This window comes from Anguilla rostrata, chromosome 3 (assembly GCF_018555375.3).
Source record: "Anguilla rostrata isolate EN2019 chromosome 3, ASM1855537v3, whole genome shotgun sequence".
In the NCBI taxonomy this organism is placed as follows: domain Eukaryota; kingdom Metazoa; phylum Chordata; class Actinopteri; order Anguilliformes; family Anguillidae; genus Anguilla; species Anguilla rostrata.
The window spans coordinates 36,252,706-36,278,050 of record NC_057935.1 but is presented as its reverse complement, the minus strand read 5'-3'; the positions used below and the strand labels follow the sequence as shown (position 1 = coordinate 36,278,050).

General features: G+C 39.7%; 1 protein-coding gene across 1 annotated transcript in view; it reads right to left on the bottom strand.

The window, feature by feature from the left end:
• ttn.2 (titin, tandem duplicate 2) overlaps window positions 1-25,345 on the bottom strand; it is a 202,618-nt gene that overhangs the window by 74,224 nt on the left and 103,049 nt on the right. Inside the window, exons 107-157 of the mRNA XM_064327343.1 lie at window positions 25,157-25,325; window positions 23,751-24,017; window positions 23,284-23,550; window positions 22,879-23,157; window positions 22,375-22,783; window positions 22,117-22,241; window positions 21,766-22,032; window positions 21,397-21,666; window positions 20,585-20,884; window positions 19,755-20,057; window positions 19,479-19,666; window positions 19,190-19,304; window positions 18,799-19,083; window positions 18,539-18,690; window positions 17,934-18,081; window positions 17,644-17,821; window positions 16,279-16,400; window positions 15,903-16,190; window positions 15,506-15,802; window positions 15,212-15,398; window positions 14,979-15,094; window positions 14,511-14,810; window positions 13,741-14,040; window positions 13,526-13,631; window positions 12,993-13,189; window positions 12,574-12,879; window positions 12,207-12,485; window positions 11,812-12,108; window positions 10,299-10,601; window positions 9,795-10,178; window positions 9,401-9,703; window positions 9,004-9,303; window positions 8,589-8,885; window positions 8,214-8,498; window positions 7,833-8,126; window positions 7,373-7,672; window positions 6,973-7,281; window positions 6,704-6,894; window positions 6,183-6,612; window positions 5,765-6,073; window positions 5,497-5,678; window positions 5,268-5,397; window positions 4,886-5,185; window positions 3,834-4,151; window positions 3,431-3,727; window positions 3,008-3,307; window positions 2,607-2,921; window positions 2,376-2,524; window positions 2,140-2,290; window positions 1,768-2,049; window positions 1,374-1,676 (exon numbers count right to left, since the gene is read on the bottom strand). Of these exons, the coding sequence (XP_064183413.1) occupies window positions 1,374-1,676; window positions 1,768-2,049; window positions 2,140-2,290; window positions 2,376-2,524; window positions 2,607-2,921; window positions 3,008-3,307; window positions 3,431-3,727; window positions 3,834-4,151; window positions 4,886-5,185; window positions 5,268-5,397; window positions 5,497-5,678; window positions 5,765-6,073; window positions 6,183-6,612; window positions 6,704-6,894; window positions 6,973-7,281; window positions 7,373-7,672; window positions 7,833-8,126; window positions 8,214-8,498; window positions 8,589-8,885; window positions 9,004-9,303; window positions 9,401-9,703; window positions 9,795-10,178; window positions 10,299-10,601; window positions 11,812-12,108; window positions 12,207-12,485; window positions 12,574-12,879; window positions 12,993-13,189; window positions 13,526-13,631; window positions 13,741-14,040; window positions 14,511-14,810; window positions 14,979-15,094; window positions 15,212-15,398; window positions 15,506-15,802; window positions 15,903-16,190; window positions 16,279-16,400; window positions 17,644-17,821; window positions 17,934-18,081; window positions 18,539-18,690; window positions 18,799-19,083; window positions 19,190-19,304; window positions 19,479-19,666; window positions 19,755-20,057; window positions 20,585-20,884; window positions 21,397-21,666; window positions 21,766-22,032; window positions 22,117-22,241; window positions 22,375-22,783; window positions 22,879-23,157; window positions 23,284-23,550; window positions 23,751-24,017; window positions 25,157-25,325 (12,949 nt within the window). The remainder of the gene's footprint in view (window positions 1-1,373; window positions 1,677-1,767; window positions 2,050-2,139; window positions 2,291-2,375; window positions 2,525-2,606; window positions 2,922-3,007; window positions 3,308-3,430; window positions 3,728-3,833; window positions 4,152-4,885; window positions 5,186-5,267; window positions 5,398-5,496; window positions 5,679-5,764; window positions 6,074-6,182; window positions 6,613-6,703; window positions 6,895-6,972; window positions 7,282-7,372; window positions 7,673-7,832; window positions 8,127-8,213; window positions 8,499-8,588; window positions 8,886-9,003; window positions 9,304-9,400; window positions 9,704-9,794; window positions 10,179-10,298; window positions 10,602-11,811; window positions 12,109-12,206; window positions 12,486-12,573; window positions 12,880-12,992; window positions 13,190-13,525; window positions 13,632-13,740; window positions 14,041-14,510; window positions 14,811-14,978; window positions 15,095-15,211; window positions 15,399-15,505; window positions 15,803-15,902; window positions 16,191-16,278; window positions 16,401-17,643; window positions 17,822-17,933; window positions 18,082-18,538; window positions 18,691-18,798; window positions 19,084-19,189; window positions 19,305-19,478; window positions 19,667-19,754; window positions 20,058-20,584; window positions 20,885-21,396; window positions 21,667-21,765; window positions 22,033-22,116; window positions 22,242-22,374; window positions 22,784-22,878; window positions 23,158-23,283; window positions 23,551-23,750; window positions 24,018-25,156; window positions 25,326-25,345) is intronic.

The following is a 25,345-nucleotide window of genomic DNA, read 5'->3' as shown; positions in this document are numbered from 1 at the left end:
AAGTAATGAATTAACTGCTTTACTTTTCATCCTCTTATCTGAATGCTATTGATCAAGACAATGCTTCAATCCACAGTCTGATCAATTATTCAATTAGTTTAGATTTCAGCAACTGAATTAATTTTACACGATTAGAAAGAACCTGCATCATGATATTAATTGAATACAATCACAGATTCTTAGCTCATGTGATTCTTGGGAATTTTGTGATTTTTTGTAGCTTGGTTAATTTTGAATTATAAACAGAATAGACTCCCCTTGCAGGCTTTTAACTATTTGTTATCAGCCTACAGAATAATATATCCTAAATTGGATACAGCTGCCCATACTTAGGGTGGGAAATTTCTTTGGAAGTTTTATTTGTGTTATGCATGGTCAGCTATTTTGCTATTTCCGCCCTGCCTTGACAGTTGTTTGCCATACACCGGTGTTGGTCAATACATACAACGTTCAACATAAGATGCACTCATTCTGCATGTTTTAGCGTTAATGACAACACACATATGCCATATGCCCTAAACTGCACAGATATAACAAGCACATCGCTTGTAGATATCTGTGCTGAACAAGGAGAATTATATGAAAATAATACACTATCAAATGTATAAAATTGTCATTCGCTATATGACCAGAAGTATATGGACATCCCTTTGTCTGGGGCTGTTTTTCACGGTTTGGGCTAGGCCCCTTAGTTCCACTTAAGACAAATATTAATGCAGTGACATTCTCCACAGTTCTGTGCTTCCAATTTTGTGGCAACAGTTTGGGGAAGGCCCTTTCCCATTTCAGCATGACTACGCCACTGGGCACACAGCGAGGTCCATATAGAAATGGTTCTGTCTGTTCTGGCATGGAAGAACTAGAAAGCCAACTGTGAGCAGGACCTTATCGCTCAATCAGTGCCTGACTTCACTAATGCTGTTCTGGCTGAATGGAAGCTAATCCCTACAGCAATGCTCCAACATCTAGTATAAAGCCTTCCCAGAAGAGTGGAGGTTGTTATAGCAGCAAAAGGTGGACCAACTCCATATTAACGCCCGTAATTTTGTATGAGATGTTGCATGTCAGGTTTCCATATACTTTTGGCCATGTAGTCTATTTAAGCCAAGTTCACCTTCAAGTATCAAGTCTACTGCGCCCTTTAATGCTTTTGGGGTGCAGTTTAATTACTACTTCTTCTTCACTTAAATGCAGTGGCAGCAGAAATGCCTAGAGGACAATCAGAGTATGTCTTGAGAAACAAGGTCTAGAAAAACTCATGACCCTATTTAGGCAAATGAATTATGACATACTGCTTGACTTCCACAATTAGTGCTTAACATGTAATATTACCAGGACACTTTCAAGTCATAGTTGAAATAATAATTACTTACTCATAGCATCCTTTATGATAATTTCTGCAGTGGATTCACGGAATGGGCCAATTCCTACAGCGTTCTCAGCAGCAACTCTGAAGAAATAGGCCTTTCCCCTTGTTACACCATGGACAACTGCACTGTGCCTTGTGACAGTGTAGGGTACTGAAGTCCAAGCCTTGTGGTCAACTTCACGCTTCTGAACAATATAATTAGAGATAGCAGAGCCACCATCATCATCAGGGCAGAACCAGTTTAATTTGCATGAGTCACTGGTGAGGTTCTCTGTGTTGAATGGTGCCCCAACTGGGCCAGGGACATCTATGGATAAAATGGAAAACGTATTATTAAAACATCTGTATTTAAATTCAAATATTGAGATTCACAGATTGAGTTATCCAAAAAAGCTTACCCAACACATCCACAATGATGGGTTTCTTTCTTTCACCACCTTCATTTTTAGCAGTTAAGGTGTAAATGCCTTGGTGTTTTCTTGTACATTTCTTGATAACCAGTGCAGAACTGATGGCAGTAGTCTCAACCACAGCTTCCTGAGGAACAGGACCATCATCTCTGCTCCATGTGATTTGGGGTTCGGGCTTGCCTGACACATAAGCCAGTATGCGGATCACACCACCAGCATGAACAACTATTCGCTCCTTCACTGCAGCATCCAGGTCTATCTCAGGGGCAACTGCAAAAAAGTAATGATTATTAATGTTCTAATAGTAGTTTATTAACTTTTGCATGCATGGTAAATAAAGAGGGTCATTTTGTGACTTACTTGTCCTGTGCTTGACTTCAATCACTTCAGAGACTTCACCAGGTTCACCAGCACCTACTGCATTTACTGCTTTGACTCTAAATCTGTAAAGTCCAAGCTCTTTCAGTCCAGACACCACAAACTTAGTGCCTCTTATTTCTTTATCTTTGGCCTGAAAGGAAAGTTTGATGATGAAATGAGAGTACATTGTTTTGCCCACATGTATAAGAGAAAATGTAATAAATCAGAATACACACCTTTTCCCATTGTTCTTTTCCCTCCTCTTTGAATTCAACAATATATCCAATAATCTTAGATCCACCATCCTTCAATGGTGGAATCCATTCCACATCAACTGTTGACTTGGTCCAGTCTGTTACTTTAGGGGTAGGAGGTCCAGGGGGTGCTAAAAGGGGTATAATGTACATTAACTGTCATAAACGTATTATGAGTTATAAGAAAATCTCACTGTCATAGTGTACACATACCCATGGGGTCCCTGGCAAAGACAGGATCAGATGGGTCACTTGGAGGCCCGCAACCAGCTGCATTAATTGCCGTCACACGGAACTGGTACTCAGATCCTTCAATTAGACCAGTCACATTGTAGGACACACCAAGGGGCATAACCCTAATTGGGTCGCGCGTAACTCTATTCCAGCGCTTTGCTGTGGTCTCCTTGCGCTCAAGCCAATAGCCAGTGATAGGTGTTCCACCATCATCTTCTGGCTCTTCCCAATTGACTGTCATGGATTCATGAGTTACACTTGTAATGGTTGGCTTTTCACATTTCCCAGGGACAGCTTTGGAAAGAAGAAAAAAAATGTTTTATAATCCGAACATAAATATGTTGGGCTTACTTTGAAATTGCACATTACAAAATACTCACTGTAAAGGTTCCTGGCTTTCTCTGGTTCACTGTCCAGGGGATCACCAATGCCATATTTGTTTTGAGCCATGATGCGGAAAACATACTCATGGCCTTCCATCAAATTCTCCACTGTATATATACGTTCTTTCGGTTCATTGGTGACTGGTACCCATGTCTTCCTACTAGCCACACGTTTCTCAATTACGTAGTTAGTGACCTTTGATCCACCATCATCCTTAGGAGGAAGCCAAGACAGGGTAATCTTTTCAGCAGATACATCCTCGAACTTAATAGGTGCAGAAGGTGGTCCAGGGCGTCCTGAATAAATGCATTTAAACCATTTATGAAAATTACATAGAATATCCCAATTCAAAAGTTTACTGAGGGGTACATTTATATTTTAACCAACAGAGAAACATAAATGGCAATAACAAACTTTACCCAAGACATTGAGTCTCATTTCCTTGGAGGCCTTGCCCAGGCTGTTGCTGGCTACTATTGTGTACAGACCAGTATCTTCTCGTTTCCCCTGTTGAATCAGCAAAGTGCAGCTATCTTCGAATACAAGCTTGTTAATGTGCTCATCATATTTGACATCAGCCTTTTCATCAGACTTGTGAGGTGGGGCCTTCTGCCACGTGAGGGTTGGGAATGGGCTGCCTTTAATTTTAGCAACAATTTTGATGTCAGCTCCCTGTTCGACTTCCATGAATTCGCTGAGTTCAATGCTTGGTGCACCTTAATGAAGATGAAGAAAATAATTACACATTTTTGTATACAGTTGCTATTAGTTCTGAAAATAATATGATTGCTGTAATGTCATTTATAAATATTATCTACATACAATTTTGATCTTTGACAATGACTGGTCCAGCAGTAGAAGATGGTCTGCTTGCTCCAGCCTCATTCACAGCCTTGACACGGAACTCATACTCTCCACCTTCACTGAGGTCCTCAACCTTGAAACTGGTCTCCTCAATGTCACGCCTGTTGCACTGCCTCCAGGACTCCTTCTGTGTCCCACTGGGGTCCCAGTATAGTCGCTCAACAATGTAATGGGTGACAGGAGCACCACCATCATTCTTTGGTGGCTTCCAAGTCAGAGTTACTGCGTTTTTAGTCACAAGGCGAATCTTGACTCTCGTAGGAGGATCAGGGGGCACTAAGTTAGAAAATAACATTTTTGTTGCATTATTATTCTCGGTTTTGGATGTTTTAACAGTAGGTTATGACTATTCAATTGCCATAATTTTAAAAATGTAAATGACACCTAAGAAAAATGAAGTTTGATATTTAAATTGGGATTTAAAACTGTCATGCCACTTAGAAAATCAGACCTGCTAAATACATCCTATTTAACATTTCAATAATGACATTTATTTGACTTAATGGTTATCTATTTTCACAAATTCTGTTAATCTTATCAAATAACAAGCTTAATTTTATTTTACATTATTTTACAGGACAAGGTGCTTGGTGATTCCTTTCATTCTAATATGCAGTTGAAGTTTTTTCACACATGAACAAGACCCAGACCAGAACCAGCCAAGAAACCGCTTTCCTCATATTTCTCAGCATTATGACATGTTCTGGTAACTAACCTCCATCTTAAAGAGGGAAAGGAATTAGTTTTATTGATAACATGGTACAACGAATATTCCTTTATGCTGCAGGGACATGCAAGAACCTTACACCAGTCTACAAATAAGCAGATTCATATTCCTAATACACAAAGAAATACGATTTTTGCATGTATCTAAGTAGCCTAATACATGCAGAATTAATTTGTATTTTCAATGTAAATCTATTTTATATTTTTATACTTTTATGTTTTTATATTTTATGTCTATATTTTTATGGTTTTCTGACTGTTCTAGTGATATATTTCACACTTACGGATAGGATCTCTTGCCCTTGTCCTCTGAATCGTCGCAACAGGTGGCCCCATGCCAAAGCAATTCTCAGCACGGACACGGAAGAGGTATTCCTGCCCTTCACTAAGATCGGGGACAACAAAGGACTGAGTCCCACAAGCTGGGTTGACCTTTGTCCAGGCTTTGCCTTCAACAGTCTTCTTTTCAATGAAGTAACTCTTGATTCTCTCGCCACCATCATTATCAGGAGGCTTCCATGTAAGTCTACAAGTGCCCCTTGTGATGTCAGAGACCTTCAAATCTTTAGGAGGTCCAGGAATGTCTGAAACATACAAAAACAATTATTGGTAAGGCAATTCATTTAGAATTTCACATTGGTTCAGTGTTTCCTTCATTCCACTTACCAAACACACTGACTCGAACTTTAACAACTTTCTGTCCAGCAGCATTTTTGGCTGTGATGATATATCTGCCCGAATGGTTCATCTTACTCTCAGGAATTGTAATTGTTGATGTTGTATCAGTAGATCGGATCTGAACAGAGACATTGTTTTCAGTTTAATTGGAAAGACAATAGCAAATTAAGCACTGATCTTCCTTAAAAATATTTCTTACTTAAAACAGATGCATTACCTCTGAATCCACTGGAAGGGTATGACGACCATCCTTCTTTTCCGTTTTAGCCCCGCCATCAAACTCCCATGAAACTTCTGGAGTAGGGCGTCCTGTGATTACTGCAGGAATTTTAATTGTGGAACCAGCTCTGCAGAACTGCAACTCATCTGCACTAAGCTCCAGTGTAACATTGGGTTCCTCTGTGAAACAAAGGAAAACCAGAATCATTAATGCAAGAAATAATAAGCATTCGTATCACAATATCACTCTTCCGCAAGACACCAACCTTGAATCTCCTTGGCAATAATGTCACCTGTCCTGGAGCTTGGCTCAGACTCTCCTACAGCATTGACAGCGATAACTCTGAACCTGTACTTCTTCATCTCTTCAAGATTTGGAACAGTGAATTCTGTGGTGGGATGCAGCTTGTCAGCACTATTCAGTCTTTTCCAATCTGGTGACTTTTCATCCTGCATCTCAATAATGTAGCCGGCAATGGGGCTGCCACCATCTTTCTCTGGTGGGTTCCAGGCAAGTGTGATACTGTTATTGGTTTTGTCTTTAACTTCTGGGCATGATGGTGCACCAGGAGGATCTGAGAAACAAAGCAAAACAAACAGAATTGTTTTTTAATCGATACTTCTTAAAATATGATAAAGTTAAATGTGCCATAGGGTGTGATATATATTGGAAATGTCACTTACTGCAAGGATCTACTGCAAATGCACACTCAGATGATTCACTTGGGGGGCCAACACCAGCAGCATTGCAGGCCATTACACGGAATTGGTATTCAGCACCCTCAACAAGGTGGAGTATATTATATTCCAGGCCTTTAACAACCGGTTTTGTGACAGGACCCCTGTTCACACGAGACCAATAGACAGCTCCTCTCTCTCTCTTCTCAAGTACGTAACCTGTAATGGTGGATCCGCCATTGTCCAGAGGAGGCTGCCATGTTACTAGCATGGAACCCGTGGAACGGCTAACGATCCTTGGCTTCTGTGGTGGTCCAGGGAGTCCGAATGGGTCCCTGAGCACAACTTTCTCTGATTCGCAGCCATCACTGATTCCATACTTGTTCTCAGCACTGATTCTGAACTGGTAAACTCCATTGGTTTCCAGTTTCCACAACTTGGAAAGGAAATATATTGCATATTAATAATATTCACAAAAATTTATGAACAATACATATTTTCTTATTTAAAATCAAGGCTATACTAACCCCATATCGCCTCTCAAGAATACAGTTAGTTACTGGCTCCCAATCAGACTTCTTCTTGCTTGCGTCTCTCTTCTCAATTATGTAGTTTGTGAGCTCACTGCCTCCATTGTCTTCTGGGGCATCCCAAGTCAAATAGCAAGATTCAGATCTTATGTCAGAAACCACAATGTTCCGTGGTGGTGATGGCCGATCTGAAGAGTCAGAAAAAAAGTGTTAACTCATTTTTTCAGTTTCACACAAGTACATTTTATTACATTCAAAATACTTACCTAATATCTCTACTCTGATGGTACGTTTATCCTGTCCAAGATGGTTTGAGGCAGTAATACTGTAGAGACCCTTGTCTTGTCTAACAGTTACAGGGATGCTAAGCTTGGTGTTAGCTTTGTTTTTGTGCACCTCCTCTGTTTCAATCAAAAGCATCTCAGTTGGTTTCTCAATAACAACTCCATCCTTGGACCATTCAATCTTTGGCATTGGTAGGCCTACTACTTCAGCAGGAATTTCAATTGCTGCTCCAGTCTTGACAATGATGGCATCTCCCATGAAGTGCTTTAGTATGGTCACAGCTGGGGCAGCTGGAAGAAATTATTTTTGATATTAATTGAAAATTAATTAAATAATCATTTACAATGTTTATCTCATTCAGATAAAAGCTTAAGAACAAACCTTCATCATCTTTAATCATTACATTCAGTATATTTGAAGGTTCGCCATGCCCAACCTCATTTACTGCCTTAACACGGAATTCATACATGTGGTGCTCTGACAGGTTTGGCACTGTCAAACTGAGGCCCTTGCAAATCTGGGTGTTAGCAATCTCAAATTCACCACCATCTTGTCTTCTTTTCTCAACATAATAGCCTTGAATGGGACTGCCTCCATCACTACGAGGTGGCTTCCAGGAAAGAGTTACGGTCATTTTGGTCCTGTCTGTCCAGTGAAGTTTTTCTGGCGCACTCGGTGTCCCTATGATTTGAAAAAGCATATATGCTTGCTTAATTTTTTCATATTTGAAATGAAATTAAATCATGCATTCAATCTTAAACTTTAAGTTAAAATTAAAATTTAATTATTAGACAATTGTGATCATAAATGCAAGTACATGTTAATGGTGGAAAAAGATTACCTTTAGGATCCACTGCAAGAATAGGCCCTATGTCCACTGGGGGACCACAGCCATATCTATTCTTTGCCACAACACGGAACATGTACTCTTCTCCTTCAAGCAGACCAACAATTTCAATTTTACATCCTGCAGTCTCTAAAGGCTGTCTCCACGTGTGCATCTTCGCATCCTTTCTTTCAACAATGTAACCAATAACATCACTTCCACCATTGTCAGCAGGTTCAGTCCAGATCAGTGTAATCATCTTTTTTGAGACCTTAGATGGCTTAAAACCAACCACAGGACCAGGAACATCTAATAAGAAGTTAACATTCAAAAGTTATTAACAAAAGGACTCATCAATACTGAAATAGACATTCTCGTATTCTTTCTATTACTTACCCATGACATCTACTCTTGTTAATGCTGATTTTGTTCCACAATTGTTTGAACCGGTGACCTGGTACTTGCCACAATCTGTCCTCAAGACATTCTTGATAGTAAGAATACTGTTTTTTCCAACAGTTTCAATAGCAACACGCTCTTTGTCAGGCTCTCCTTCATCCTTTGTCCATTTTACCTCTGGTATAGGTCTACCACTGACAATTGCAGGCAACTTCAGTGTCTGCCCAGCCCTGATTGTGACACCGTTTCTCACAGATATGTCAAAGTCAACAAGTGGAGGCTCTGTCATTAGGGAAGAAGATAAAGAAATTGTCAAATATTTTCCAGTTTATTCAGTTGGATATTTCTCTGTTATAAACCGTACATAGATACCTTGTGGGTCTCTCACTGTAACAGTTTCTGTCATGCCAGGAGCTCCTTCACCAGCATTGTTTACGGCAAACACACGAACAATGTAATCTTTTCCCGGTTTAACTCCAGTTACAGTGAACTTCCGCTCCTTACACAGTCTCTCAGAAGAGCGGGACCAGTCTTTTTCTCCTACCGCAATCTTCTCAATATGGTAGCCAAGGATATCTCCACCTCCATTGTACATGGGAGGATCCCAGGCAACATCAATGGATGATTTTGTAGCATCAACAATTCTTGGAACTGGTGGACCAGGTGGTACTATGGACACAGGAATTGATAATCCCTTTATGTACATTTGTGATTTAAAATTGTAATCATGTCTAATCATTATTAATTGTGGTTCATTTTGAATGTGTAGGTAAACTTATTAACTTACAGATTGGATCTTGTGCAGTTTTGGGCTCAGTTGGGACACTAAAGTTTCCAGGTCCAGCTAAGTTCTCTGCACAGACTCTGAAGATATAGGTCAAACCTTCCATCAGACCTTCAGCTCTCACTTCTAGGGCATTGAGAAGGCTGCGGTTCACTCTGGTCCAATGTGTGCTGTTGATTTCTTTTCTCTCTAACCAGTAGCCCAAGATAGGGCTTCCATTGTCTTTGGGCTCATTCCAAGAAACAAGCATGCTGTTTGCAGCAACATCTACAATTTTAGGCATGTTGGGGGCATCGGGTGGTTCTTCAACACAAATAGGAAAAGAAAATTTAAGAAATAAAAAATGCAAATGCACCAAAAGTTTGCCTTTTCCACTTGAATTACACATGAAATAACTTACCAAATTGATTCTTAGCTACAAGTGGTGCTGACACACGTGGACGCCCTGTGCCAATCCTGTTTTCAGCTGTCACACGGAAAATGTACTCCTTTCCTTCAATTAGTTTGGTCACCAAATGCTGGCATCCTTTAACGTTTGCGGATACAGTGACCCATCCATTTTCATCTTTAGTGTTGTCTCTTTTCTCCAGGATATAGTTTGTAATTTCACATCCACCATTATCTAAAGGTGGTTCCCACTTGCAGATAACAGATGTGTTCCTGATCTCATCAAAGCCAACATTAACTGGAGGTCCAGGTTTATCTGCAGATTTCATATAGAAGAATTAAAAAACCTAAAGCATCAAAACAGTGCATTCAAACAACATGAAGTAGAGTTGAGTTGAAAACCTTACCAAGAACATTGACCTCGCAGGTTGCTGTGTCTACTCCGTGTTTGTTCTCAACTTTGACTACAAACATTCCGTGGTCACTTCTAATGGAGTCGCGTACCATTATTGAGGACTCCCCCTTCTTACTCGTATCAAATGAGAGACGTTCTGGGAGGGATGGGTGGTAAGGCTCCTCTGGTTCTGCAGTAGCATCCTTTACCTTTTTCCTCCTCAAAAGAGGTCTTTCCTGTCTCTTTATAGTCTCTGGCTTAATGACCTCATCATTCCTGTACCATGTCACAGTTGGGTAAGGAGATCCTGAGATGAACGCATCTATTCTAATCTCTTCTCTTGTTTTGAGGCTCAGGCCATACTGTTGACTTCCCTTAAGGAAGACCTTAGGTGGATCTGAAATTAATGTACAGGTGACCATGAGTTTGAATGCAATATAATTTATCTGAATAATTAAATTAATGAAATGACAATCCATGACAAGGATTTTAATATATAGGCTTTAGTCATGCATACCAACAGGATCCGCAGCTTTGATCAGCTGTGTGCTGCGGGAGGGATCACTGACTCCAGCAATATTCTCAGCACGGACACGGAACTGATATTCCTTGCCCTCTGTCAAGCCCGTCACTGTGTAGGACAATCCAGGCACCGCAGACTCACAGCATCTCTCATACATATCACCATCTTTTTCAATCTTCTCCAGAATATAGCCAGTTATAGGGCAACCACCATCGTATGGAGGGGGGTTCCAGCTCAGGGTCACAGACTGAGAGGTTGGACTGTGAGCTTCAACATCAATGGGTGGATCTGGTCGCTCTGAAAGACACATGTAATTTTCTTTTTAATTTTAAACTGATCCTGGGCACTCGTTTGAGACTGGTGGTACTATGGATGTATCGGAATTTGAATACAATATTTAGTAAAGTAAGAATAATGTGGTTTATACAAATACTTTTTCCTTCCAAATTTGTTCAACAGTATTCATATTTGAAAGCGTAAAACATCTATAGTTGACTGAAAATAACTTCTGACTTGCCTTACTCAACAGACTTCAAGTAGAAAGGGAAGGGTTTATTTGTGCTCATCAACCAGTTTTGTGGTATCACTCACTGGAAACATGCAGTTGCAGTGGAGAAGGACCTGTTCACATCCTACTCTTTGTGCACTGATGCGCGAGTAGTCTTATTTCAATGACTAATTATAATTTTTAATTTTTACTAATTACTCATTGGGGAGAGCAGTTTAAGCAGTTGTGTTGCCTTTTCCTGGTGGGTCAACTAACCTATTATAAAATGTAAGTGTAGCTTGTTTGACCAGGAGATTAGCTAATGTTAGCATCAAATTGTTAGTCATATAGTAGTTAGCTAACTATTGGTATTTAGCTATACTTGTTTTGCACAGGAGGCAGCATTTTTCAAAATGGCATTTTTTCCATTTCTTTCTCATGGTTAGGATCAATATTGCCCAAGATCTCTGTCTGGAGAACTTTGTAGCATTACCCACATTTTTGCCATTGTCCATGGTCAAATACAATGTGATTATTTCCAGTACAGAAGTATGATCACGCTAAGTTTATATTTAAGGAAGTAACTGTCAGAAAAGGAAGGGTCCGGGTGGGGTTAACCAATAGGTAAAGGTAAAGACGTGACATGTCACAAGATGTTTTCCACTTCCGGTCTCTGAGCCAATCATGGCATCTTATGTGCTTAAATTTATTATTTATTTAACTTTATCCAAGTAATTAAGCATGTTAGTGTTTTGTCACGCAAAACCAAATTAGATTTTTAAGGATATCTCAAATTCGATCTTGATGTCAGTCATGGATTATTACCACACATAGGATTGACAAGTTTTTACGTTTTTCCCCCAAAGCCACACCAATTTCCGGTTCAAACCACGCCTACTTCCATTTTATCCAAACACAAATACAAATTATTTTGTTATCTCAACAAATGTTGATACAGATACAAATACAAACAGTGACCTCTCTGAATACCCCTTTAGTATATCTTTAAATACCACTTACGCTTCTGCTCCTCAATGATGATAGGGTTGCGCATCTCAAGACACTCTCCAGCACCAATCTTATTTACTGCCTTAACACGGAAGTAATATTCTCCATTGACCATTAGATCCTTAACTTGACAGCTCAATTGGTTGTCGGACATCACAGACATAAAGGTCTTTCTGGCAGCTTCTCTACGCTCCAGAATGTAGTGCAAAATCGGGGTGCCACCATCATTATCTGGAGGATTCCAAGAGACCTTGCAGGAATTTTTTGTGACCTCACTACCAGCAATGTCCTTGCACTGCCCAGGAAGACCTATTAATTTAAAGGAACAACATAATTGATTAGGTTACATTAAGAATCCAATACAAAAAAAAACATGCAAACGAGATATAATATAATTAAAACCATACCAATGACTTTAACATGGATTGTTCCAGTTGCAGATCCCAGGGTGTTCTCTAAACTAACGGTGTATGCCCCAGCATCAGCGTGCTTGCAGTTGGGAATATCTAAGTTGACTGTACTGAGTTCACAGCTCATGGTGACTCTGTCATCAGCCTTCAACTCAGTCCCATCTTTCTGCCAGGATACTTTTGGTTTTGGAACAGCTTTGAATGGGACAAGTAGACTCATCTTCTTACCCTCCACCACTATAATGTCTTGAGTCTGCAGGTCAATGGTAGGAATGCCTTTGAAAGAATAACAAATTATAATTATACTTGTTCTCAATTAACAGTAACAATGTGCACAATTTAAGCAATTTTGAGAGCTTCTTACAGTCAGGATCCTTTGCAAAGACCTTATCAGAGACCTCAGATGGATCACTAACGCCCACAGCATTGATGGCACGAACTCTCACAACATATTGTTTCTCAGGGATGATGCCTTCCTCTGCCCTATATTTCAACTCTTTTACAGGGCGTGAGTTGACTCTCATCCACTTTTCAGTGCCGGCTTCAGAAAGCTCAATGTGGTAGCCGGTGATGGGACTGCCGCCATTCTTTTCTGGTGGTTTCCATGCAATAGAGATGTGGCCTCTGCTAGCATCAGTCACATGTAGCTCCAGAGGAGGAGATGGTGGACCTGGGAAAATAATCAATGCACTGATTATAGGCAGTGCTAACTGGCTTAGACAACAAAACAATTAATTGTGGTTGTGATGTGCATACTGAAAATAAAAATGAGATAAAACATACTTATTGGGTCTTCAATTTTCAGGATATCTGTGGGCTCACTTGGGTGTCCAACACCTGCTTCATTTTCAGCACGGACCTGAAATTGCACCTCAGTTCCCTCAACAACATCTGACACCGTGTATTTGCATTCAGGCCCAGGTGTCTTGGCAGCCTTCACCCAGCGGGTTCCCAGCTTCTCTTTCTTTTCAATTACATATCTATCAGACAAAAAAAGTTAAAAGTTGTATGAGACAAAATAAATTTCAAAAGTAAAATGTTGCACGATACAGGTCAGAATCAGACCTTTTGGTCGAAGTATGTTTTTAAGAATACAAGGAATTTGACTTGGATAATCAGGTGACCTCTGTCTGACAGTCAAGACAAAGACATGCTAAAATGAGGACAAAACAATGAAAGTATAAATAAGTACATAGTATAGCATTGCTCTTGGTATAAGCTATTAAAAATGTACATTATATTGCACGTTTTACATTTATATTGCACATGCTAATAAAAAACAAGAATGTAAGTATGCCTTTCGGTGAAAAACTTACTTTGTAATAGGCCTACCGCCATCATTCTTCGGAGGTTCCCACTTCAATTCTACATGTCTCTTTGTTACTTCCACCACAGTCAAAGCATATGGAGGCCCAGGGGTAGCTGGAGAAAAGAAGGATATATTTTAAGGTTGGTTGTCATTACATAAAGAAAAAATAGCAAACATATCTATCAATATTAACAACACAAAATATTCCAAAAATGTTCTTACTGAAAGTGTCCTTAGCCAGGACAGAGTCCTCCAATTCACAGTAGTCACTTTGCCCAACAGCATTTTCAGCAGCCACACGGAACACATATAAAGATCCCTCATTAAGAGGAGTGACAGTGTACTGGGTTTCTTTCACGGTGGTATCTACTGCCTGCCAAGCCTTGCGCCTCACGTCTCTCTTCTCCACAATGTAATTTGTGATGGGGGAGCCACCATCTGTTTCTGGAATTGCCCATTTCAACTCTGCACTTATCTTGGTGATGTTGACTACTTCAAGCCAGCGCGGAGGGGAAGGAGGATCTGAAAATTAAATAAATAAACATAATATTTAATACTCATAGCCAAAAGACAATCTTTTTCCACAGTACAATTTTATGGGAATGTCTGAGCTTAATCTCTTACTTTGTAATCTGGCCTACCACATATAGACCGGAAATTGACTTTATTGGTCAAGTGTGTTTTTAAGCATACAAGTAATTTGAGGCCAGCAGTAGTAAAATGGTTGGGAATTTGGTTTTTAACTGAACGTTTGCAGGTTCGATTTCCAACTTGAACACTGCTATAGTACTATAGTACGTAATTCTGGTAATGTACTTTATGTCCAATGGTATAACACCTGTGTTGTACCATTGGACACGGTACGTAACCATAATGATTTCAGCTTATATCCAGCTGTATAAATGGACACTATGAACAAAATGTTGAAGTTGTGTAAGATGCTCTGCTAAATAGTATCTTTTAAATGCCTGTACTGTAAGGTAATCTCTTACAAAGTCTCTCCTTGCAGACGACAGGATCAGAGGGGTCACTGGGTTCGCTCTCTCCAGCAATATTGACTGCTCTGACTCGGAAGGAATACTCTTGCTTCTCCATCAGTCCCTTCAGAAAATGCTCAGTCATGGGAATATCTTCAGCCACACGAACCCAATCCTCAGTTCCACTCTTCAGCAATTCAATTATGTAAGACTCAATCTTGGCCCCACCATCATGCTCAGGCTTGGTCCACTGTAGCATGGCAGAGGTTTTTGCAATATCTTTGACGTAGGGTTTGCCAGGAGGCCAGGGGGGATCTTGAAAAACAAATAAGGATTTCTGAATTGACCTGAATTTGTACTTGCTTTGACAATTGATACGTGATAAGTAATCTTATTAGTAATGTGTCAGATCATTATTGATTTATAATAAAAGAAACTTCATATTACCATTCAAACCAATTATTAAATTATTAAAGTTATTACCAATTGGATCTTTAACCAAGATTTGGTCAGTCTCCTTGCTTGGTTTTCCGAGCCCAGCAAGATTCTCAGCCAAGACACGGAACCTGTGTTTCTTTTTTGTGGGAAGTCCTTTCACTCTACAAAATATAGAACTATTTGTAATGCTTTGCCACAACAAAGGGTAATTGGAATTATGCAAAAATATAATACAACAGTACTAATCCTACATCAATAACAGAATTCATCTTTCCCACCTGTATGTCGTATCCGTGATTGGAAGCTTGTTGCATTTTATCCATTTGTCAGTGTCTGGGTCTAACCTCTCCACCCAGTACCCAGTAATAGGGCTGCCACCATCCTCATCTGGCTCATACCATGTCAAGGTCAAGGAATCCTTTGCAATATCTGAAGGCTCCAGTCTAGTTGGCATGCCAGGTGGGTCTGAAGAAAAGTAAGTCAGTTGCTAAGTAAACGTGTATACAAATTTTTTGTTCTTAACAGAAATAAAACATTAGAGCTGAAACAGTATATACAAATAAATTACATACCAAAGGAGTACTTAGCGACAATTGGTACGTGTTCTGCAGGATCACCAATGCCATATTGATTCTCAGCAAACACTCTGAAAGTATATTCCTTTAGAGCCACAAGCTTGCAGGCCTTGAAAGAGGTGTGTTTCACGGTAGCAGAAAGCTTGTGCCACTCCTCACTGTCTCCAGCCTTCCTCTCCACAATGTAATTAGTGACCATTGAGCCACCATCATCTCTGGGAGGGTTCCATGCCAGTAAGCAGGACTCGTTGGTGATCTCAGAGTTGTCAAAGGCAGCTGGAGGGCCAGGCTTATCTGTTGAAATCATTGAAAAAGTCATGTATTACTGTATATATTACCAGCAGACAAATAATGTTTAGCTTTATCTTCTTTTGGAAACATTAAACTAGAATACCAAGAATGTTGACATCCACTGTTGCAGTAGCTCGGCCACAGCTGTTTACAGCCTCGATGATATAGGTAGCTGTGTCATCTCTCTTGGTCTTGGCTATAGTGACTGTAGAGTGACCCGGCTTGGTTTCAATGGAGACTCTGTCATCTTTTTTAAGGACAAGATCAGCCTTAGTCCAGGTGATTTTCGGCTCTGGTTTTCCCTTTACATCAGCGGGCAGCTCAATCTTGGTCCCAGCCTTCGCAGTCAAACCAGCGAGCAGTTTGACATCCAAATCAATCTCTGGAGGTTCTATGGATGACATGGAAACTGAATGAGCTTTCAGATTCTTTAACAAAAACATCAACTTATATTATAAATAGAACATGAAATCATGTACCTTTTGCATCCACAGCCTGGATCTCATCCGTAGCCCTGCAAGGCCTGCTAGCGCCCAGCCTGTTTACGGCCCTAACACGGTAGGCATACCACTCGCCTTCTGTCAGTCCAGTCACTTGGAATCTGAGGGGTAGTGGTGACTCTCCATTAACTAACACAAAGTGACTGATGATGTTAATGTGAAAAACAAATTATGAAAAAATTTAATCAAGATTTTTCAGCAGAAGAGGAAGGCTTGGTTCTTATTTTGTCCAGACATCTATTTTGTACAAAAAGTAAGCATTAACACCAAGTATCAATGCATTCAAACCAGTTATATAGTTTTGGAACCCAAAAACTAAATTTTACAAACTCATATAAATATTTAGGTCTTTATACTGATGGACACATGAATTTCATTAAATGTACTATGGTTCTTTCCAAATCAGCTGGTGAAGCATTGGAGGGAATCATTGGGAAAAGCAAGAATTTAAAAAGACATAGGTTTGCTCACTTATTCCAAAGTGTATATAGTTTGTGGTGAGGTTGTGTGAATGGGCATACATTGTCATATTTTCTTTGTTTTAATGTGTGACAACCATCAAAATAATTTTGTTCTTGGTTATAGGTGTAGTACTGATGTCTAGTAAAAATTCAATTCAATTAAATTCACATACATATGAATAAGGTGCACTGTGTCACACATTATGACAAGCTAGTAAATGACAATACCCATGTTTGGCATAGAGGGACACTAGTAGTGTTTCAAAGGTGTCATGTCAGAATGATATTTTTCATATGTTTAAAATCGCTGTCATTTTTTCGTGCCATTTTTATGTTATAGAATACATCCGTTCATGTTTGAAATTTAACCCCAAGTGTTCAGTTTAACAGAGGAACCAGAGCCAACATACTAAGATGGAGACCCAACCAAGGAAGATTTCTTGGCATATGAAAACAAACTGATTTGCTGGGTCTCTGTGAATTATTCTTTGTACCACTATGTACAGCTATAATTTCTAAGGTGTTATGCTGATGTTTAAATCAAATCTGTTTTTGTTATTACATAAGAAATATGCATCAGAAGCTGTATGGATATATTCGATCCAATAATCACTGAGGAGGAACCATATTGTCACTCCTTTAAAACAAAAACCTATTAAAAATGGCAAAAAACGAATTTAGCACACTTTCTTATTCACATTTACCATTCCAATACTTTCCAATACCACTTCCAATATTTTGATAAATGCCATTTTTACACCTTGATACTATGAATTAATAGCTATTTGAATTATAAGTCTGAAAACCTATTCAGTAAGTCTGCATTCCTAAAAAGCAGGAATTCTTTGAGAAAATATATCTACAATATGATATCTTCACTTACTTGAGCTCAGGCACAGCCTCTCCACAGGGCTCCCATTTGTCAGAGCCACGCTGGCACTTGTCAACAATGTACCCCTTAATTCCAGAGCCACCATCATACTTTGGAGGCTCCCAGGAAAGGAAGATTCCTTTGGCAGACTTGTCTCTCCATTTCAAATTCTCAGGTGGGTCTGGCACAGCTGAATTATAAAAGTGATTATATTTAGAAAAAATAGAAATTATACTGTCAACCTTCAATTATGTTGAAGGCAAAATTCTAGTTATTTCTATCAGTACTTAAAGAAAACTTACTGGCTGGAGAGGACACATTCACTGGTTCATCAATGTAGGCAGGCTCCCCTGGTCCACACTTGTTGCAGGCGGTAACACTGAACAAATATTCTTTCCCCTCAATTACATCAGTGACAGTGTACTCTAGATCTTGTACACCTGTAATAACCTGAAAGAAAGTAATGAGACTTTTACCAGAAACATTTATGTAACAATCATTTGTAAACCTTCTACAGTAGCACAAGCCACTGCATTTGAAGGTTCATTTTATGTGTGAACAGACGAGACAAAAAATTTCTTTATATGAGGCCTATGTGTGAACGGCGAAAACCACTACCGAACCCAAATAACTGAACCCAGAAATAACATGTTATAGTTCATCCCACTGTGGCATGATGGATGCTTGGTTACAGTCTTTATGTGTCTTGTTGCATGTCATCAGTATGGCGTATTGGTTGGCCCACTGTACTTTTAATAAAACCTGAATTTCTGAATTATGACACATCCAGCTGTTCAAATACATGCTAAGCTTCCTAGGATAAGCAATGTCTACAAACAATAAAATTAAATCATATAAAATAAAAAGTCAACTGTAAAAATGAATGAAGGTTTTAAGATATTCATACCTTGACCCAGGTCTTACGGGACACCTCACGCTTTTCAATCTGGTATCCAGTTACTGGGCTTCCACCATCATGTTCTGGTGCCTCCCACATCAGGTGAACATGGTGTCTTGTCACTTCAGAAACCTTGAAGTCTTTTGGTGCACTTGGGGGAGCTAAACATAGCAGAAACAATATTTTAAAAAGCAAAAACAGTCCTTGGAAATACTATCTGAGATTATTAACGTCATTATTCATAGGAAATATATTGCACTAATACATACCAATGACGTTCACATCAATCTCTCCTGAGACTGTGCTCACATCGTTCTCCAGGTGAACTGTGTACCTGCCCTTGTCTGGGCGCACACTGGGAGTGATAATTAGCTCTGTGAAAGTTGCCTTGGTAGTCATAGACACACGGTCTCCCGGGGTCAATGCCGTTTCTCCCATACTCCACTTGACCGTGGGTGTGGGGTACCCAGTAATGGGAATGCGAATAGTAAGGGGGTGAGGGACAATCACCTCCAGGCCATCCTTGAATGCACTGAGATCCATCGAAGGACCAACTACAAAATAATAATGGACCCCATTATAATGAAGAACATATTTAACATATAAGTAAATGTGAATTAGGTTCTTTTTTTTGTTGGCATGATGCTCAACTTTACATACCATGTGGATCATCTGCCAGGAGAGGTCCAATTGTGTCCGCTGGGTCTGAAATTCCAGCTGCATTCTCAGCAGATACTCTATAGTGGTACTTCTGACCTTGTGTCAGGCCAGATACCTACGAGAATATTCAAATTATTGAGTAACACAATATAAAAATCATTACTTTTTGAGGTAATGACAATTAAACAAATCAGTCTATTGCTATAGACTACAATGTTTAATTACTAGTTGTGAATGTAAGAACAATAACATGATATGCAGGTTTATGATTGACTGACAAATATAGCACCTTATAGCAAAGTTCCTGACAAAGCCTGGCATTGCATCTGAGCCAGTTCTGTTTTCCATCTTCACATTTCTCGATAATGTATCCTGTGATCATGCTGCCTCCATTGCTCAAGGGTGTATCCCATGTCAGCTGAACAGAGTCCTTGGTCTGATTAGAGTAGTGGAAATTCAATGGTGGGCTTGGCCTCTCTGAAAGTATAAAATCATAAGAAAAAGTTACTTTAAAATTATACAACAAATACTTAAGATTATACAACATAAATACTACACAACTAACCAATGGGATCCATGATTTTCACAGGATCAGTGGCAACGCTCGGCTTGCCAATTCCAGCCTTGTTCTCAGCTCTAATACGGAATATGTACTCCTTGTTCTCCACAACATCATTAAGGACAGCTGTGCGATCCTCGGGTTTGGTAACCAGTGCTGGCTCCCACCGCACAGAGGTACGATCTCGAAGCTCAATGATGTATGCAGTTATTTCAGATCCACCATCAAACAATGGGGGTCTCCAAGAAAGGGTGGCTCCAAACCTGTTAACATTTTGAACCTTGACATCCTGTGGGGCCTCAGGCACATCTGCAAACACAAGGAAAGGACAATGTAAGTTTCCATTAATATTCTTTCTAATTTATTGCTGCCTTATACGTTTTATCTGTAAAATTGTCTTTGGGTATCAAAATTCCCATACTGTCATACTGAATCATTACCTATTTTTGTGAACATGAACTCAGCTTTTAGCTGAATCTTATATGCATTTCAAACTTGCGTAATTAGTAGCATAACTAAGTTTTGTTTTTACAGCAGTCATGTTAATTTAACACAAAAAATAGGCCAATTTTTCACTAGAAGTGGTTGTAATTGAGTTTAAAATAATAAAACCAAGCTAGGCCGCACATTTGAAAGCACAGACTAGGATCAATACAGTCTCAGAGGGCAGCAGTGCCAACTTACTCCTTCTGTATGTTTACCCTATCGTACGGTGATGTTTCCTGCTTCTGCTTTGAATTTTTCTCTGAATCAGTTTACGTGAATCTGGATTTATGTAAGTTGACATTAAGTAGGTTTGGGACTTTCTGTGCTATGCATCTAATATACATGCTTACCAAATTTGTTCTTGGCTTGGACAGGTTCCCGAGTCTCCACAGTCTCTCCACTGCCCACCCTGTTGCGAGCACAGACACGGAAGAGGTACATGGAGTCCCTCTGCAGTCCGGAGACACAGTACTCAGGGCTGTCTGCACGGTCAGTGGCCAGGGTCCATGTCTTGCGCTTCACATCACGCCTTTCCACAACATAGGCAATGATTTTGCTCCCACCATCACTCTCAGGCTCATCCCAGGCAAGACTGACCTCCCCATCAGCTGTGTCCACAACTTTCAGGTTCTTCACAGGCCCAGGAACATCTGTAAATATATTATATCACATGCTATTTTTGCCCTATTTGTCACCCCAATGTGGTATTCTCAGTTGTAATTGTTAGCCCATCAGCTCTGCAATATCCTTTCAATTCTGATGAGCCCAAATTGAATATGCCCAATCATACTCGTTATCACTTATTGCTACAACCTCCAATTCAGTTCAGGAAGGTATAGACAAATGACGAGAAGCCAAGTATGCTCTGCCTGTGGGGCTGCCAGCCACAGATTGCACTGACACAAGCCAAGACCACGGCACTCACTCATACGCCTTCTCTATAACATTAGATAACATTATCAACCTATCTGAATGTGGTCTCAAGTTCCCTGTGTCATTCAACATTGTTCAATGGCTAACTGTCACTTTCATGCCAATCTCAACAAACTGCTAAGCATTTGTTTTACATTGTGCACTCCTTTTGCATCCTCAAAATATGGAAATTAATTTGGACATACAGCCCATACAGAGTGTACAAATACAAATACCACTGCAGTTTTACCAATAACATCCAGATTGATGAAGGCTTCTCCCTTTCCGTGTTTGTTCTTGATGACAATCTTGTATCGGCCTTGGTCAGACTTCTTGGGGTCCTTCATCCTATAATCTGTTCTGTCAGTGGATGTGTCGATGTTCTGCTTTGGCAGGCCGATGCCATTGAAAAACCATTCAGCCTCAGCACGTGGATAAGCATCATAGGGAACCATCATGACAAAGGGTTTTCCAGCATCTGTCACCAGGTTCTGATCCATAGTCTTGATCTTAGGAACAGCTGTAGTAATAAATATTTTACAAAGAAACAATTAAATAAAAAATTTACATTTTACAGGAAGGGGAAATTACTACAAAGAGTAATTGAGTTGTATCATACCTGCAAGTTCTAGCTTGGCTTTGGCATCTTTGTCCTTGGCAATGATTCTATACTCGCCCTGGTCACGAGGCCTGATCTCACACACCTGGAGACGGTGAACCTTGCCCTCACTCATCATCTGGTACTTGTCACCCTGGACAATCATCATGTTGTTCCTCAGCCATTTAACTTCAACTCGGTCCTTGTTCAGCTCAGCTTCAAATACAACATCTGAACCAGGGGGCTCAAATATGTCCATTGGGGGTCTGATAATCTCAATTGGTATCTCTGGAGTGACAAATGTAAAATAATTATTAAATAAAATAAAAGATAAACCATAAACATAATAGTGTATAAATCACAAGAGCTTACCTTCAACAAACAGCCTGGCCCTGGATCGCCTCTGATCAACGCCACAGGCATATTCACATTCATCCTCAGGTCTGCACTCCTTGATGTGCAAGATGCATGTCTTGCCATCTCTCTCAAAACGGTATCTTGTAAAACAAATGGATAAAAATATCATCTTAAATTATATCAATATAATCTTTGCATAAAAGAAGCCCCTGAACCAAGACGGTACCCACAGTGTTATGATCACAATCAAATCAGTCCAAAATAATAGCATACCTGGGTCCTACTTTAATCTCACGGCCTTCCTTGTACCATCTGATCTCAGCCTTTTCTTTGGAGATCTTGCACTCAAACTCAGCATCCTCAAACTCAGTGACAGTCTGGTCTTTCAGCTGCACTGTGAAATCAGTGGGCGCCTCACTAATGATAAGCTCAGCTGTGGACTTGTCGGAGCCAGCCATGGCAGTGTACTCGCCTTCATCATTAAGGCTGCAGTCTTTGATGGTCAGTGTGTGCTTGTTCTTGTCAACTCTGTACAGAATGTGCTTGTTGAAGGTAAGCTCTTGGCCTCCCTTCATCCATTTCACTGTTGCATTGAGTCTGTTCACCTTGCAAGAGAAACTTACGGTTCTCTTCTCCTGAGTCTCACAATCATCAAGAGGTTCAATAATCCTAAGATCTTCCTCTGTAGATTAAGAATACACATTAGTTAAAATAGTACACTTCACTTATTTTTCTATCAAAAACAGTTATGGAGCAATACCAATAACTTGTTTTTACCTTGTACACCAAGACTGGCAGAACTCTTTGCATGTTCGCCACGATGGTTTGTAAGTGCAACGGAGTAGTTGGCTTCATCAGACCTTTGGGCATCTTTTATTCTCAGAGAGAAGACATTGTCGCGCTGGACCATAATGAACTTGCCACTCTCAAACATTGTCTCATCATTTTTTAACCACTTAGCTTTGGCACCATCAGTGTTCACTTCACAGTTGAAAACAATCTCTTGGCCTTCTTTTGCCTGTATGTCTTTGAGGGGTGTGATTATCCTGAGTTTTTCTGTGAAATACACAAAATGATCAATTACATATCAGCATAATACATTATATTATATCTCCCACTAGCACCTATTTCCATTTTTAAAGAGAATTGGGTACAAATACACACAATTAAAATTTTGCCTACCAATCACAACAAGATCTGCAGAAGCCCTAGTGGAGCCAATGAGGGCAACATATCCTCCTTCATCCTTCAGCATACAGTCCTTGACAACAAGTACTCTTCTCTTGCCATCGCAGATGATGTCATACTTGTGTCCTGCTTCAATCTCCTTGTCACCCCTAAGCCATTTGACTTCATACGTGTCCTTGGAAACTGAGCAGGAAAATTCTGCCTTTTCACCTTCAACAACTTCCTGGCTCTGTGGCCTGGAAATAAATTCAGCAGCCAGTTCTGGAAAAAAGAAATCAAATGAGATCTTCAGATTGTAATATTTTCATATATGTTTACATGACAACCATTTTATACAGAGCCTTATACATAGCTGCCTTTAACATTATATGGTTGCATCTTTAAAACGCACCTGTATGAGTTTTATGCAATATTGAACTTTGCCCCGTAGGACCAACACTTTTAACCTAAGAATGACTTACCATTAATCTTCAGTGTTGCCGAAGTTCTTGAGGTGGGCAGTCGGCAGTTATACTCTCCTCTGTCATCCATTCGAAGGTCCTGGATGATAAGTATCCTCTTTTTGCCATCCACACGTTGTTCGTATCTGCCACCTTCAGGCAGCTCCTGGTCACCTTTGTACCACAGGACATCTGCACTGGGTTTTGACACCTCGCAGATCATCTTAATGCTGTCAGTTTCAGTGCCCTCAACATTGGACAGGTTCTTTGTAAATACAGCCTCTTCCTCTGCAAGGACAAAACATTATAATCAGCTCTGTGTGCTGTTTGGTATACAAATACAGAATAAACCTGCAGAATAATCCTCCCACTTATATAGGAAATGCATGTTTAAATAATACATTTATTATTATTATTATTATTATTATTAATATTATTATTATTAATATTAATATTATTATTATTAATAATATTATTATTATTATTATTATTATTATTAATGATAATAATAATAATAATAATAATAATAATAATAATAATAATAAATTATATTTTCATAGTACCTTTGACCCAATGAAGCTTTACAGAGCAAAGGATGAAAACAAGAAAACACACAAGAGTACAATATGAAGAGAAAAGAAATGAATAATTAAATGAAGCAAAATTAAGGCGAGAGAACAGAAGTAGGAGTAAGCCTAGGATGCAGGAAATAATTATGGGTGAAGAGGTAGGTTTTTAAGTGGGATTTGAATGTGGAGATATTGTTACAGTAACAGAGATGTTGCTGCAGTGTATTCCACAGTTTGGGGGTCATGGCACTGAACAACCTGCCCCCCATAGAGGACAGTCTGGTTTTGGGGACCGCCAAAACTCAAGTGCCAGAGGACCTGAGAGTATGAGCAGGGGCGTATGGGAGGAGATGTTTTGTGAGGTGGGAAAGGGCTAGACCATTAAGTGTTTGGTAACTGGTGAGAATGATTTTGTTGTGTATGTGTGAGGAAATGGGTAACCAATGCCACTGACAGAGGATGGGAGTGATGTGAGCTGATTTCTTGGTGTGTGTGTGAGTACTCTGGCAGCTGAGTTCTGGACATATTGCAGTTTTCTGAGTGTTTTACCAGCGATACTGCAGGAAATGGCATTACAGTAATTGAAAAGGGAAGTTATGAATGCATGGACAAGGGTTTCAACATCTTTGAGTATGAGGGTTGGGCAATGTTACAGGGATGGAAAACTGCTTTCTTAGTGAGAGTTGAATGCGGGGTATAAAGCTGAGTGCGGGATCAAAGGGATCTCCTTGGCTGATTCATATTCTATTCATGTATCAGTGCACAGTATTATATATTAGATTTTGTGTTGTGTTCTATTGTTAGTACTGCTGTTTGGAAAAAGGCATTAACACAGTGGGGAGTAATGAGGGAACTCACCAATGACAGTAAGCATGCCAGAGGTTTTGGAGGTCCTTGCATCACATTCATATTCTGCCTCATCATCAAAGACTGACTTGTGTATTATAAGAATATGTTGGACACCCTTAGCGATGATTTCATACTTCTTGCTCTTTCTGATTTCACTGCCATCTTTGAACCAGCGAACCTGTTTGAAAACAATTTTTT